The 12,400-nt window shown below is 40.2% G+C and overlaps 1 protein-coding gene across 2 annotated transcripts in view; it reads right to left on the reverse strand.

Annotated features, from left to right (window-relative positions):
- Positions 1-4,614: 4,614 nt before the first annotated feature.
- Positions 4,615-12,400, reverse strand: part of adcy3a (adenylate cyclase 3a) — a gene marked incomplete at its 5' end in the record, with an annotated part of 63,128 nt that continues 55,342 nt past the window's right edge. For both annotated transcript variants that reach the window (XM_079836160.1, XM_079836159.1), the window contains 8 exons: positions 4,615-5,278; positions 7,411-7,535; positions 8,029-8,155; positions 8,242-8,358; positions 8,448-8,594; positions 10,827-10,985; positions 11,625-11,706; positions 12,016-12,284. In XM_079836160.1, the coding sequence (XP_079692286.1) occupies positions 5,096-5,278; positions 7,411-7,535; positions 8,029-8,155; positions 8,242-8,358; positions 8,448-8,594; positions 10,827-10,985; positions 11,625-11,706; positions 12,016-12,284 (1,209 nt within the window). In that variant the 3' untranslated portion in view covers positions 4,615-5,095. The remainder of the gene's footprint in view (positions 5,279-7,410; positions 7,536-8,028; positions 8,156-8,241; positions 8,359-8,447; positions 8,595-10,826; positions 10,986-11,624; positions 11,707-12,015; positions 12,285-12,400) is intronic.

The following is a 12,400-nucleotide window of genomic DNA, read 5'->3' on the forward strand; positions in this document are numbered from 1 at the left end:
GGGTACGTTTAAGGGTAAAGTTAGGGACAGGTGTGGAGGTATGGGTAAGTTTAAGGGTAAAGTTAGGGACAGGTGTGGTGGTATGGGTAAGTTTAAGGGTAAAGTTAGGGAGAGGTGTGTTGGTATGGGTAAGTTTAAGGGTAAAGTTAGGGACAGGTGTGGTGGTATGGGTAAGTTTAAGGGTAAAGTTAGGGACAGGTGTGGTGGTATGGGTAAGTTTAAGGGTAGGGTTATGGACAGGTGTGGTGGTATGGGTAAGTTTAAGGGTAGGGTTATGGACAGGTGTGGTGGTATGGGTAAGTTTAAGGGTAAAGTTAGGGAGAGGTGTGGTGGTATGGGTAAGTTTAAGGGTAAAGTTAGGGACAGGTGTGGTGGTATGGGTAAGTTTAAGGGTAAAGTTAGAGACAGGTGTGGTGGTATGGGTAAGTTTAAGGGTAAAGTTAGAGACAGGTGTGGTGGTATGGGTAAGTTTAAGGGTAAAGTTAGAGACAGGTGTGGTGGTATGGGTAAGTTTAAGGGTAAAGTTAGAGACAGGTGTGGTGGTATGGGTAAGTTTAAGGGTAAAGTTAGGGACAGGTGTGGTGGTATGGGTAAGTTTAAGGGTAAAGTTAGAGACAGGTGTGGTGGTATGGGTAAGTTTAAGGGTAAAGTTCGGGAGAGGTGTGGTGGTATGGGTAAGTTTAAGGGTAAAGTTAGGGACAGGTGTGGTGGTATGGGTAAGTTTAAGGGTAAAGTTAGGGAGAGGTGTGGTGGTATGGGTAAGTTTAAGGGTAAAGTTAGGCACAGGTGTGGTGGAGTGGGTAAGTTTAAGGGTAAAGTTAGAGACAGGTGTGGTGGTATGGGTAAGTTTAAGGTGTGGTGGTATAGGTAAGTTTAAGGGTAAAGTTAGGGACAGGTGTGGTGGTATGGGTAAGTTTAAGGGTAGGGTTAGGTGTAAGGAAAGTGTCAACAGTGTAATTATAAATGTAACTACAGAAATTAATTACAGATGTATTTACATGCAGGTATTTTTTTTCAATGTAAGTACAATGTAAAAACATGCATGTACACAATAAGTGCATTGTATCAAATGATTAGTTTAAATGTTAGTACATAGTAGTTAAGGCCACCTAATATAAAGTGTGATCAGTGCCTAAACTCCTTTAAAACCAGGCCAGCAAACCACCTTAGGCTGGTTTTAATGTATTATAGTGAGGGAGTAATGCAAACAAAGATTATTAACTATTTGCCCTACAAAAAACATCATTGTGAAACATTCATCAGTATCAGATTTCCTTGAAACAGCAGAACTTTGTATGTTATCTTATTTTATCGATGACAGTGTTGTAATACCATGTGACCAACACGTTACTGTAGAAGCAATAATTGGAGTAGCTATGGTATTTGGTGAACCATTATGTTGAAATTGAAAATCATAGTTGAAGGAAGAGTTTCTTTTTTAATCCAAGAACAACCTTTGAAACATTTCAATTCAACACATAAAAGGTTCAAATAATCAATCTCACACAGCATCAGGTAACAGATCATTCAAAGTGCCATTTTATTCCATATCTAAGGATAATTCAAAAATATCAAATTTTAGTCTGGTATCAAACCACAGAGATCGGCCACAATGTCATGCCTTCATAAACCATTTTAACATACGAAAGTCGAACTCAGATTTCTGCTTGCCGACACAGAACGTCCCTGACACTGGTAATAAATGAACTGTTTGGCCAGTTTTTAAGACACACCCTTCCAGCCTAACGTTCCGTCTCTTTGTACAATACTCTTAATAACTACAACTTTTACATCGTAATATAAAAATATGACTTGCTGGGAGAGGAGGGCTCTTTTTAAAACTGTACTGGAGAGCAGAATGGCGTAAAAGAATAAACTATTGCACATTCATCTAATCTTTGAGGAAAGACACCGTGGGGAATATATTCTGAATTAAGAAACATTCATCCCTGCAATACTGCCATGACTGTAGTGCAGACAGACACGCACACCGAACCCGTTCACAGTGATACTCCTGCACCCCTGCGTCCTCAGAGTACCACAAACTGACGCACATAGTGGCTTGTATTTGGCACGTGAGGAACACTTGACTAGAACGACACGAAAGTGGGGCTAAAAGTCTGAGACCACCAGTGAAAGTGCTTCTGTTTTTATTCTTACAATATTCAATAGACTTGTAGTTAGTGTTGTGTTAACGGTCACCACCTTTTTGAGGATGTAATAGGACCACCCTAAACACTTTTCTGAGGTAATGCCGTCTGGCATAAATGCGCATCGAGGGCACATTTCGACAGCAAAGGGAGATTTATGTTTTATGAAACATAAAATGACAAATGGGACACCGTACGGTCTTGTTAGTCCACAAGTGCACATAAACTGTGCCATTTGGGACAGGGCCTTAGTAGTAATTCCTGAAAGCTTTGCAATACAGACCAAAGATTTGTCATTTTTAAAGACATACTGTGGCGAGGTTGACGAGCGAGAGACGCGGGAGGAGCGAGCGAGACCGGTGTGTGATTGAGAATGAATCGAGTCCTCTCATGAGGGAGCACGAAGGCATATAAGGACGAGCGACACTAGTGAAGGACGAGAGAGGACCAGGCCTGGACTTGTTATGCGTGTGCGCGGCAGTCGTCCGTGAGGGAGTCGTCCTTGTTTATTATTTGATTAAAGTCTTTTAACGTTCGCCAGTTCCCATATCAACAAATTTCATTACACATATTCAGCAGATTATTGTTTAAAAAGTTTAAATGAGCTGTAAAGCAAATGTACTGAACTAAATATTTTTTTATTTTATACAAAATATGTATTTTACAAAACAATTTGGACTCTAAAATTGCTGCAAAAGTCAAGTTGTGCTCCGAATTTGTTGATCTCACAAAAACTTACCCATACCACCACACCTGTCCTTAACTTTTTCACAAAAATTAAAGCTACACTGTGTAACTTTTTTAGTTTATTCTTAGCTAAAAACACTAAGTTCTTTCAAAAATATATGTGCTCATTAATGTATATTTACTTCTTTCAAGTAATAAAGTATTCTCGTAAGTTTATAATTTGCCATTGAAAATACATACGGGTGAGGGTTCGAATGCGGGTCGCCATGTTGCCCCTACATCTTGAAAGTACATTAGCCAAAAGAGGGACATACCCGTAAATTCAAGCTTCGCCTTTCGCGTTTTAACACTCGATGGCACCGTGCCGAATGTGGACGAGGTCGAACTGGAAGCCATGTTAATCTTGGACTAAATCGGCCACCGTAGGAGTTAAAACGAAATCGGTATTGAGAGGAAGAGAAACTAATATTCACTGGATGGTCATATACCTTTTAACCGCTAGATGGGAGAAAATATCACACAGTGTAGCTTTAAGAGGTTTTTAAGTCGTCATGAAATGGAAGTTGCTCGATTTTGTCCCCGGGAATTTATTGGATTGTAGGAAGTTGCGTCCAGTAACATTTTTGGTTCCACGGCCACATGAATTTAAAATAATGATGTGCACTGATAAATCCATTACAATAAGCACTGCAACATTCTGTAAAAACAATTTGGGATTCACAATATATCGGCCGATATAAGTTTGTTTTTAAAGTTATCGTAATCGGCCCCGATAAGAAAAGTTGGCCGATATATTAAAGCCGATAAATAATGGATTATTTCCTTCAGCTGATGCCATTATGGTTTTGAATTGCTTGAAATATGATTGAAATCACTTCAAAGAAGGAAAATGCAGCGCAAGTCTGTAATATCGGCTACATAAAATTATAATGAGAACATTATAATTGTGTGTTTGGGACATGGCTTTTAATGGGGAGACTTTTGTTTTTGTAATTAGGCTTTGAAAAAAAATTTGGATTTAGATTTATCGGCTAATATATCGGTTATCGGTTTTCAAATGTTAAGAATTATCGGTTATCTGTATCAGCCAAAATTGTTCATATCGGTGCATCCCTTAAAAAAAGAACTGTCAATTCTGATTTCATGATGACATTAAAGTGCCATTTTCATGTTAACACAATGTCCAATTTTAAAACGGTTTCACAGGATGAATGTTTAAGCTTTCGGATGGTACCTAATTCATGATGACTGCTAAAATATCGGAGAAAAGGGGGAAAAAAGAGCACAAATCATCCTGCTACCAAGACAGTGACTGTTAACAAGCTATGTATTATATTGTGTATTAATTCTTTTAAATATCCTAGACCTGTGTGGGTATTTCCAGGGTTAAACTGAATAAACCCCATGATTTGATGTGGTCTCAGACTTTAGAACCCTGTGTATATACATTATAAATGGCTACAAAGTCAACAAAGAAAAATCAACAAAGAAAAGGTGACTATAGACTATAAAAATGCATGTCGACACACACACACACACACACACACACACACACACACACACACACACACACACACACACACACACACACACACACACACACACACACACACACACACACACACACACACACACACACACACACACACACACACACACACACACACACACACACACACACACACACACACACACACACACACACACACACACACACACACACACACACACTTCCATAAGATGCAAAGACAGTCAGTATGCTTTCCTACGCAGGCATTCAGAGTAGCTTTTCAATGGCAAACAACATTCAGATATATCTGGACATTCAGGGTAATCTTTAAATAATAAAGGATTAAATGAAAGAAGAACAAAAATAGGTTTCTTTGAGCAGCGCAGTGTGTAATATACAGTAGAGTTCATTGTATTCTGTGCGGTATGAGTTTAAAAACAACCTCCTCTCAAACTGTGTATCACTTCAGCAGCCTATTAAAATCATTCAACTTTTGGTTCATTCATTCGTGGCCGTGCACACTTTCAAAAGTTATATTTTATAGTACTTCTCTTATGTAAACCGAAAGTCTGTCTCGTTTCCCTCCAAACATTTCTTTCCTCAGGCTAATAAATAGAGAAAACACATTTGAAAGTACTAATTACTGGAGCACATGTACTCGGCAGAAGAGGTATGACGTGAGGTGTGCGCGAGCAATTTCGAAGAGTACGACAGTGTGTGTGTGTGTGTGTGTGTGTGTGCGTGTTGGTCAAGAGCTGTCCACCACTTGGTGCGGCAGGGTGACAAAAGAGCCGTTAATGAAGGAGCCTTGTTTTTCACGTCCCTTTAAGAAGTAGGTGAGCAGCTCTCCTTTCCCCTTGACAAATATCGGTCCCCTCCTCACGAAGCGGAAGCCATAGTCCTTCAGGATGCTGTAGCAGTCCTCCACCACCTGGGGGAAGCAGAGTTTGTTCAGCTGGAATACAGCAGTATGACACTTACACTACAGTAATGAGTCTTTAAAACCCAGATATGAGTTTGCATTTTCATTCTAAATTCCAGTTCTATCATCCCGAATTCAAGGTTTTTAATAGATATTTTCAAGATTTAAGAATACATTAGTAAAACCACCTTGTGACTTTTAAGCTTTTACATGTCTTGAACAAGGGCCATTGCTAACAAATCGACAACGGAGTACAAGTAGTTAGCAACACTAACTACATTTCCGTTAATTTAAAGGGTCTGTCATAATTTATTCACCCTCATGTCTTTCCAAACCTGTAAGACTTTTGTTCATCTTTGGAAAACAAATAAAGACATTTTTAATGAAATCCAAGAGATTTCTGTCCTTTAATTGACAGCTATGCAACTGACACTTCAAAAAGTTCAAAAAGAGATTTAATTTAGGCTTTAATTCACATATTCACATAAAACACTTATCAGTGAACATAAACAGAAGCTCAACCGTACTTGCTTGACTGGCGAGAACAAACCTCTTACAGAAGCTCAAACATGCATAACACGAGAATGAACCTCATTGGTTCTTGAGGAAGCTCAAACGTGCTGCGTAACACGAGAATGAACCTCATTGGTTCTTGTGAATCTCAAACGTGCTGCGTAACGCGAGAATGAACCTCATTGGTTCTTGTGAATCTCAAACGTGCTGCGTAACGCGAGAATGAACCTCATTGGTTCTTGCTGAAGCTCAAACCTGCAGCGTAACGCGAGAATGAACCTCATTGGTTCTTGTGAATCTCAAACGTGCAGCGTAACGCGAGAATGAACCTCATTGGTTCTTGCTGAAGCTCAAACCTGCAGCGTAACGCGAGAATGAACCTCATTGGTTCTTGTGAATCTCAAACGTGCAGCGTAACGCGAGAATGAACCTCATTGGTTCTTGCTGAAGCTCAAACCTGCAGCGTAACGCGAGAATGAACCTCATTGGTTCTTGCTGAAGCTCAAACGTGCTGCGTAACGCGAGAATGAACCTCATTGGTTCTTGCTGAAGCTCAAACCTGCAGCGTAACGCGAGAATGAACCTCATTGGTTCTTGTGAATCTCAAACGTGCAGCGTAACGCGAGAATGAACCTCATTGGTTCTTGCTGAAGCTCAAACCTGCAGCGTAACGCGAGAATGAACCTCATTGGTTCTTGTGAATCTCAAACGTGCTGCGTAACGCGAGAATGAACCTCATTGGTTCTTGTGAATCTCAAACGTGCAGCGTAACGCGAGAATGAACCTCATTGGTTCTTGCTGAAGCTCAAACCTGCAGCGTAACGCGAGAATGAACCTCATTGGTTCTTGTGAATCTCAAACGTGCAGCGTAACGCGAGAATGAACCTCATTGGTTCTTGCTGAAGCTCAAACCTGCAGCGTAACGCGAGAATGAACCTCATTGGTTCTTGTGAATCTCAAACGTGCAGCGTAACGCGAGAATGAACCTCATTGGTTCTTGCTGAAGCTCAAACCTGCAGCGTAACGCGAGAATGAACCTCATTGGTTCTTGTGAATCTCAAACGTGCTGCGTAACGCGAGAATGAACCTCATTGGTTCTTGTGAATCTCAAACGTGCTGCGTAACGCGAGAATGAACCTCATTGGTTCTCGCACGTAAAGCGAACATGCTAGAGCTTCTGTTTACCAGATCTGATGTGTGCGTTTGAGTAATGTTTATATGTGAATAAAAGCCTAAATTCATATAAACCGACCATGTCTCTTCAAAATATTTGGACTAAACCGCTCAATTCATGGATTAGTTTTATGATCTCTTCATGGACTTTTTGAAGTGTCAGTGGTAGTTGCGTAGACTGTCAATGGAGGGACAGAAATCTCTCAGATTTCATTACAAATATATTCATTTGTGTTAGTGTTGTGTGTTATATATTCAATAGTCTTATGGGTTTGGAACGACATGAGGATGAGTTTTTGGGTGAACTAACACTTTAAACAGCATTTCTTCTAATGATCAGATTACATATGACAAATGGCAGTCTGCTACAGCAGTCCCTGATGCAGAATATTTACTATACAACTACATTTAGGAACTGCTTGTCCAGATCATAAATACAATGTGAAACCCATCACCTGGATGTTTCCCATCACCCCTGTGGACTCCATGCGACTGGCCACATTCACAGTGTTTCCCCAGATGTCAAAATGAGGTTTACGGGCACCAATAACACCAGCTAAAACGCCCCCTTTATTCAACCCTGTGGAGAAAAGATTGCAGCTTACAGTGAAACATTCAGCATGATCGTTGTGGCATTTGCACATACAATACTGGCCAAAAGTGAGATGTTTGTCTTTAATGACCCTACAAATTTGATTAAACCATCAAAATATGAGGGGGAATATGAGGGAAGGACAAACCACTAAATCTGGTTAAGGTATTTATCTGACAAAATTATTCAGCAAAAAAAGGCAAACAGCTACAGTTACTATTTTACTATGCAAGAAACACAAAACCCTCACAGGGAAAAGCATGCATTGACTACAACATAATCAGTTATTCAAATTGAATTGGTTCTCTCTTGTTTTTGCATGTGTTCATAACTAATTTGGCATGTTTCATTGCGTTATCACAAATAAAACAAGCACAACTATACAACATGTGTACAAAGTCTTGAACACATTTTTAATATTTGAATAAAGAGTGATGTCAATTTTCCTAGGCCACTTTAGCCACTACTGTAGCCCACTAACCGATGCGGAGCATGAAGTTATTGAAGGACTGGTAGTTGATGTTCATCAACGTGACTTTCATGGCCAGAGCAAAATCAGCAAGATCTGCCAAGTGCTGCCACCGTTCCCTGTCCGAAACTTCTTCTTTCTGTTGGGAAGGACAGAAACAAATCCTCTTTACCATTGTCATCAGCACTAGGTGGACATATTGCTTCTAGAAATCACCTCCTTTACCTTAATGCAAGCATAACCGTTAGTGTTATTGTCTGAAGTGACTCCTGATGCTGCCATGTAGGTGCTGCCAATAGTCTTGATCTTGGTTATACAGCGAAACTGTGGCTCATCTAAAAGCTAAAGAGCACAAAAGCAAACAAGAAATGGTATAACATCTGAATTGGCAACGATTGGATGAAATGTAACCAGTAAAAAACCCTTCTTACGCTATCAAAATCAGAAATGATTTCATTGAGGAACCTCAGACACTCAATCCCGCCGTTGTTGATGCTTTCCTCCGTATAGAAATCAGAGAAATTTGGGATGGAGGCGAACATGACTCCAATCTCATCATAGGATTGGCTGTAGAGCTCCTGGGAAACCAACCCAGAGAAGTTACTTGAGTTAGGCTGCATTTGTGGATATAAAACATGGAAACTGAGGGCCTGTTTACACCGGGTCACTTCATGCGTTCTCTCTGATTGAATAGCTAAAAGACCAGGTGTAAATGCCCTCGAAACGCTTTCGGGATTTAAATCCAATCACTTCAAGAGGTGGTTTCCATCTCACCACAGTGACTCTACAATAATTTTACGATGCAACGACAATAGTTTTTGTGCGCAAAAAAAAAATCGAAATAACACCTTTATCCAACTTGTTCTTGTCTTCCGTGTGCCTCCACGACGCATGCGCGAGAATATGACGCAGATCCGGCGTTCGGACAGATGACCCAGAAGCGTTTTGTTTACAAGCAGAGGAAGACGCGCGTGTCTAAGCTGTTGAATTCTACATTGATCGTGCTTTAGGTCTCGGCGTAGTTCTCAAAATGGGACTAAAGTGTGCATTCCATGGATTCCCGAACGCCGGCGCTACGTCATATTCTCGCGCATGCGTCGTGGAGGCACACACGGAAGACAAGAAGAGGTTGAATAAAGTCATTATTTACATTTTTTTTGCGCACAAAAACTATTATCGTCCCTTCGTAAAATTATTGTAGAGCCACTGTGGTGAGATGGACTTTGTAACAACGTTTTTAGTGCCTTTTATGGGTCTTGGGAGTGTAAATGTACTGAATGCCAATGGAGGCCTATCTGAAGCCTTTCTCAGCCATCAGCTTTCAACAAAAATATCTTCATTTGTGTTCTGAAGATGAATGGAGGTCTTACGGGTGTCGAACGACATGAGGGTGCGTAATTAATGACAGAATTTTCATTTTTGGGTGAACTAACCCTTTAAGTTGTCCGCTGTTATAATGAGACAAAATCATTTGGCATTGCGCCGATTTGAAGTCCAGGAATGAAATATGCATGTCCTGGCAATGGGAAGCCTCAGGTGTCGCTTCACTCGCCGTCTCCTCGTGGAAAGGTGAAGTAGGCTCTTTCTCGCTCATCTTTCCGTGATTTCTTTAAAAACCGTAATATTGAACTGTGCGCGTTCGCCATTGTCACCGCATGTTAATGAACTCTCACATGCAAAGACAATGACAGTTTAGGCTACGCACAATATGTTAACAGAGGTGGACAAAGTACACAACTCTAGTACTTGAGTTAAAGTAAAAGTACTACTAGTCAAATATTACTCCGTTACAAGTGAAAGTTCTAAAAACAGATCTTTACTCAAGTAAAAGTACAGAAGTATTTGTTTTTAAAAGTACTTAAGTATCAAAAGTACATTTCATTTTTTATGTCAATGCATTATTTTATTATTGTTGCATTGTATAAATACACATTATGGCACCATGGTGGTTTAAGCCAGTCAGTGATGCTCCATCCGACATGCTAGCATACGACTACCTTAAACTCATTTCAATAGTTGTATAAAAGTTACAAAGCTCTTTACAAAACTGCTGTCACTTTAAGGGCGAATGCATGGATCCAATACACAGATACACATCCAGTGTTCTCCCAACTGTTTACTCTTCTCTTTCTCCCAGACGTTTACATTTTTGAACATTTTATGAGACTTGCATCAAGTGTATGCCAACTTAACTAACCTATTTAATCTTTTGAGAAAACTGAAACATACTTTTTAAGTATGGCCATGGGTGCACACACTGCGAACCGTCTTCTTCCATTTTGCTATAAACTGATCAGTGTTCAAAAAATGTTGGGAAACTTCACATGACGCTATACAAGAGTGATTACTGATAGGATGTCTGCAATAAAAAACAACAAAAAAAACTTTTAAAGAAGAATAAAATCATTGACTGAATTTCAAAGCTGCTACAGAAACGACTTTCGACTTTGAGGACCTTGATAGAAATGTAGTGGAGTAAAAAGTACAATATTTGTCTTTCAAATGTAGTGAAGTTAAAGTCAAAGTTTCCCGAAAAAATAATACTCAAGTAAAGTACAGATGCGAGTAAAGTGTACTTAAGTACAGTCCTCAAGTAAATGTACTTCGTTACTGTCCACCTCTGTATGTTAATCAAATCGACAATTCCTTCATTTTTGATTTGAACCAATCAGGAATCTGGGGGGCGGGACATGCAAATGTACCGAACTCGTAATCGAACCGTGACTTCTGTGTACCGTTACACCCCTGGTAAAAACGCATGAAGTGATCAGGTGTGAATAGGCTGAGACTGAGCGGCAGGATTTTCCCACCTCATCCCTCTTCTTGGAGCCCAGGAAATGCCGGGCCACATGCTCCGGAAGCATGTTAGTGACCAGAGCCTCGTTCCAGCGCCTCATCTCGTACACCTTCTCCTTCTGCTCATGCACTTCAATCTTCCACAGGAACAGTGTGCGTGCGAGCTTCTCCACCTGAGCCACGGGCGAGAACACACAATGCCAGGAAGTGACAGTAAAGACCTTTAAAATGTTATAACAGATTTATGTTCTAAATAGTTGATGGACCCCATTGACTTCCACAGTATTTTTTTCCATGCTATGGAAGTCAATGGGGCCCATCAACTGTTTGGTTGCCCATACACTTCAAAATATCTTCTTTTGTGTTCAGCAGAAATTCATACATGTTTGGAACAACTTGAGAGAGAGTAAATGATGATTTTCTTCACTTTCCTCTTGCAAAGCTATAGCTTTAAAGGACTTGGGATGTAAAGCATAAATAATTATTTATAAAAAAATGTCCCCTCAGCCGAAGCAAAAATACAAACTACACACGCCATTTTAACCAAACATCATTAACAGAGCACATCTAATGTGCCATATTTGATTTGAGAGCTTTGTTACTCACGATTTTCAGTGAATAACAACTAAAAGTTTGGTCTGTTTCTCAAACCAAACGATTGTACAACTTCAGAAAACTTTAAATATAACACGAGTCGTATGGCCTAATGATATTTTGAAGGTGTTTTATTTCATTTTGGAGATTTCAAGTGAAGTGAAGTCAACTGTGCCTTTAAGAAATCGTTCAGAAAGAGAGAAAAAGTTCAATCTTACATGTCTGGAGAAGTAGTAGAAGCTGACCATCATGATGAAGATCATCACACTCATGGTGTATTTGGAGGGCACAAGATAAACTCTGTAAAAAAGAAATGACTTAACCCTGATATTCTAAAGATAACTTCTCTCTGATATTCTGGGATGGCTGGCCCACTATATATGGTAGAGAATAAACTTTCTTTCAATCCGTCACATCTGACGTGACGTCTCCATTCTCTCCTTCAGGGGTACGTGTGTTATATACGTAACCGAGACGTTTGTTCATTTTATAATCCAATGGGTGTTTTTTTTTTTTTAAGGAAGTCCCTAATGCAATAGTAATAGTAATGCTTGCCTTGAATAAACCCAATTGATCCTGTAATTTGACTGTGATTAGCGTTCGACCCACCTGTATTCCTTAAAACGAGCCATATCGTAGCGGTCAAAGATGTCCCTCCAGCTGTAGATGTTGACCACACCTGTAGCTACAGTGATCAGCAGCATGAGCGTGAGTTTGACCATGTGGCTGACCTGCACCAGCATGGTGGTGGCAATGAGAGCCAGTACGGCGACGTAGCTGTAGTATTTGGGATTCTCCGAACAGTCCCTGGCGGACGCTATGACCGGAGGGACCGCAGTCGCCTCATTTGTGGAGGGCTGAGGAGGCCGGCAGCTTAACTAGAGAAGACAGAAAGTGTTCAAAAACATCATCCTAAAGGTCATGTGTGGTATTTTTTGGGGTCTTCACTGTCACTTTTGATCAATTTAATGCATCCTTGCTGAATGAAATGGTT

The sequence above is a fragment of the Gobio gobio genome, assembly GCF_949357685.1.
Source record: "Gobio gobio genome assembly, chromosome: 15".
In the NCBI taxonomy this organism is placed as follows: Eukaryota; Metazoa; Chordata; class Actinopteri; order Cypriniformes; family Gobionidae; genus Gobio; species Gobio gobio.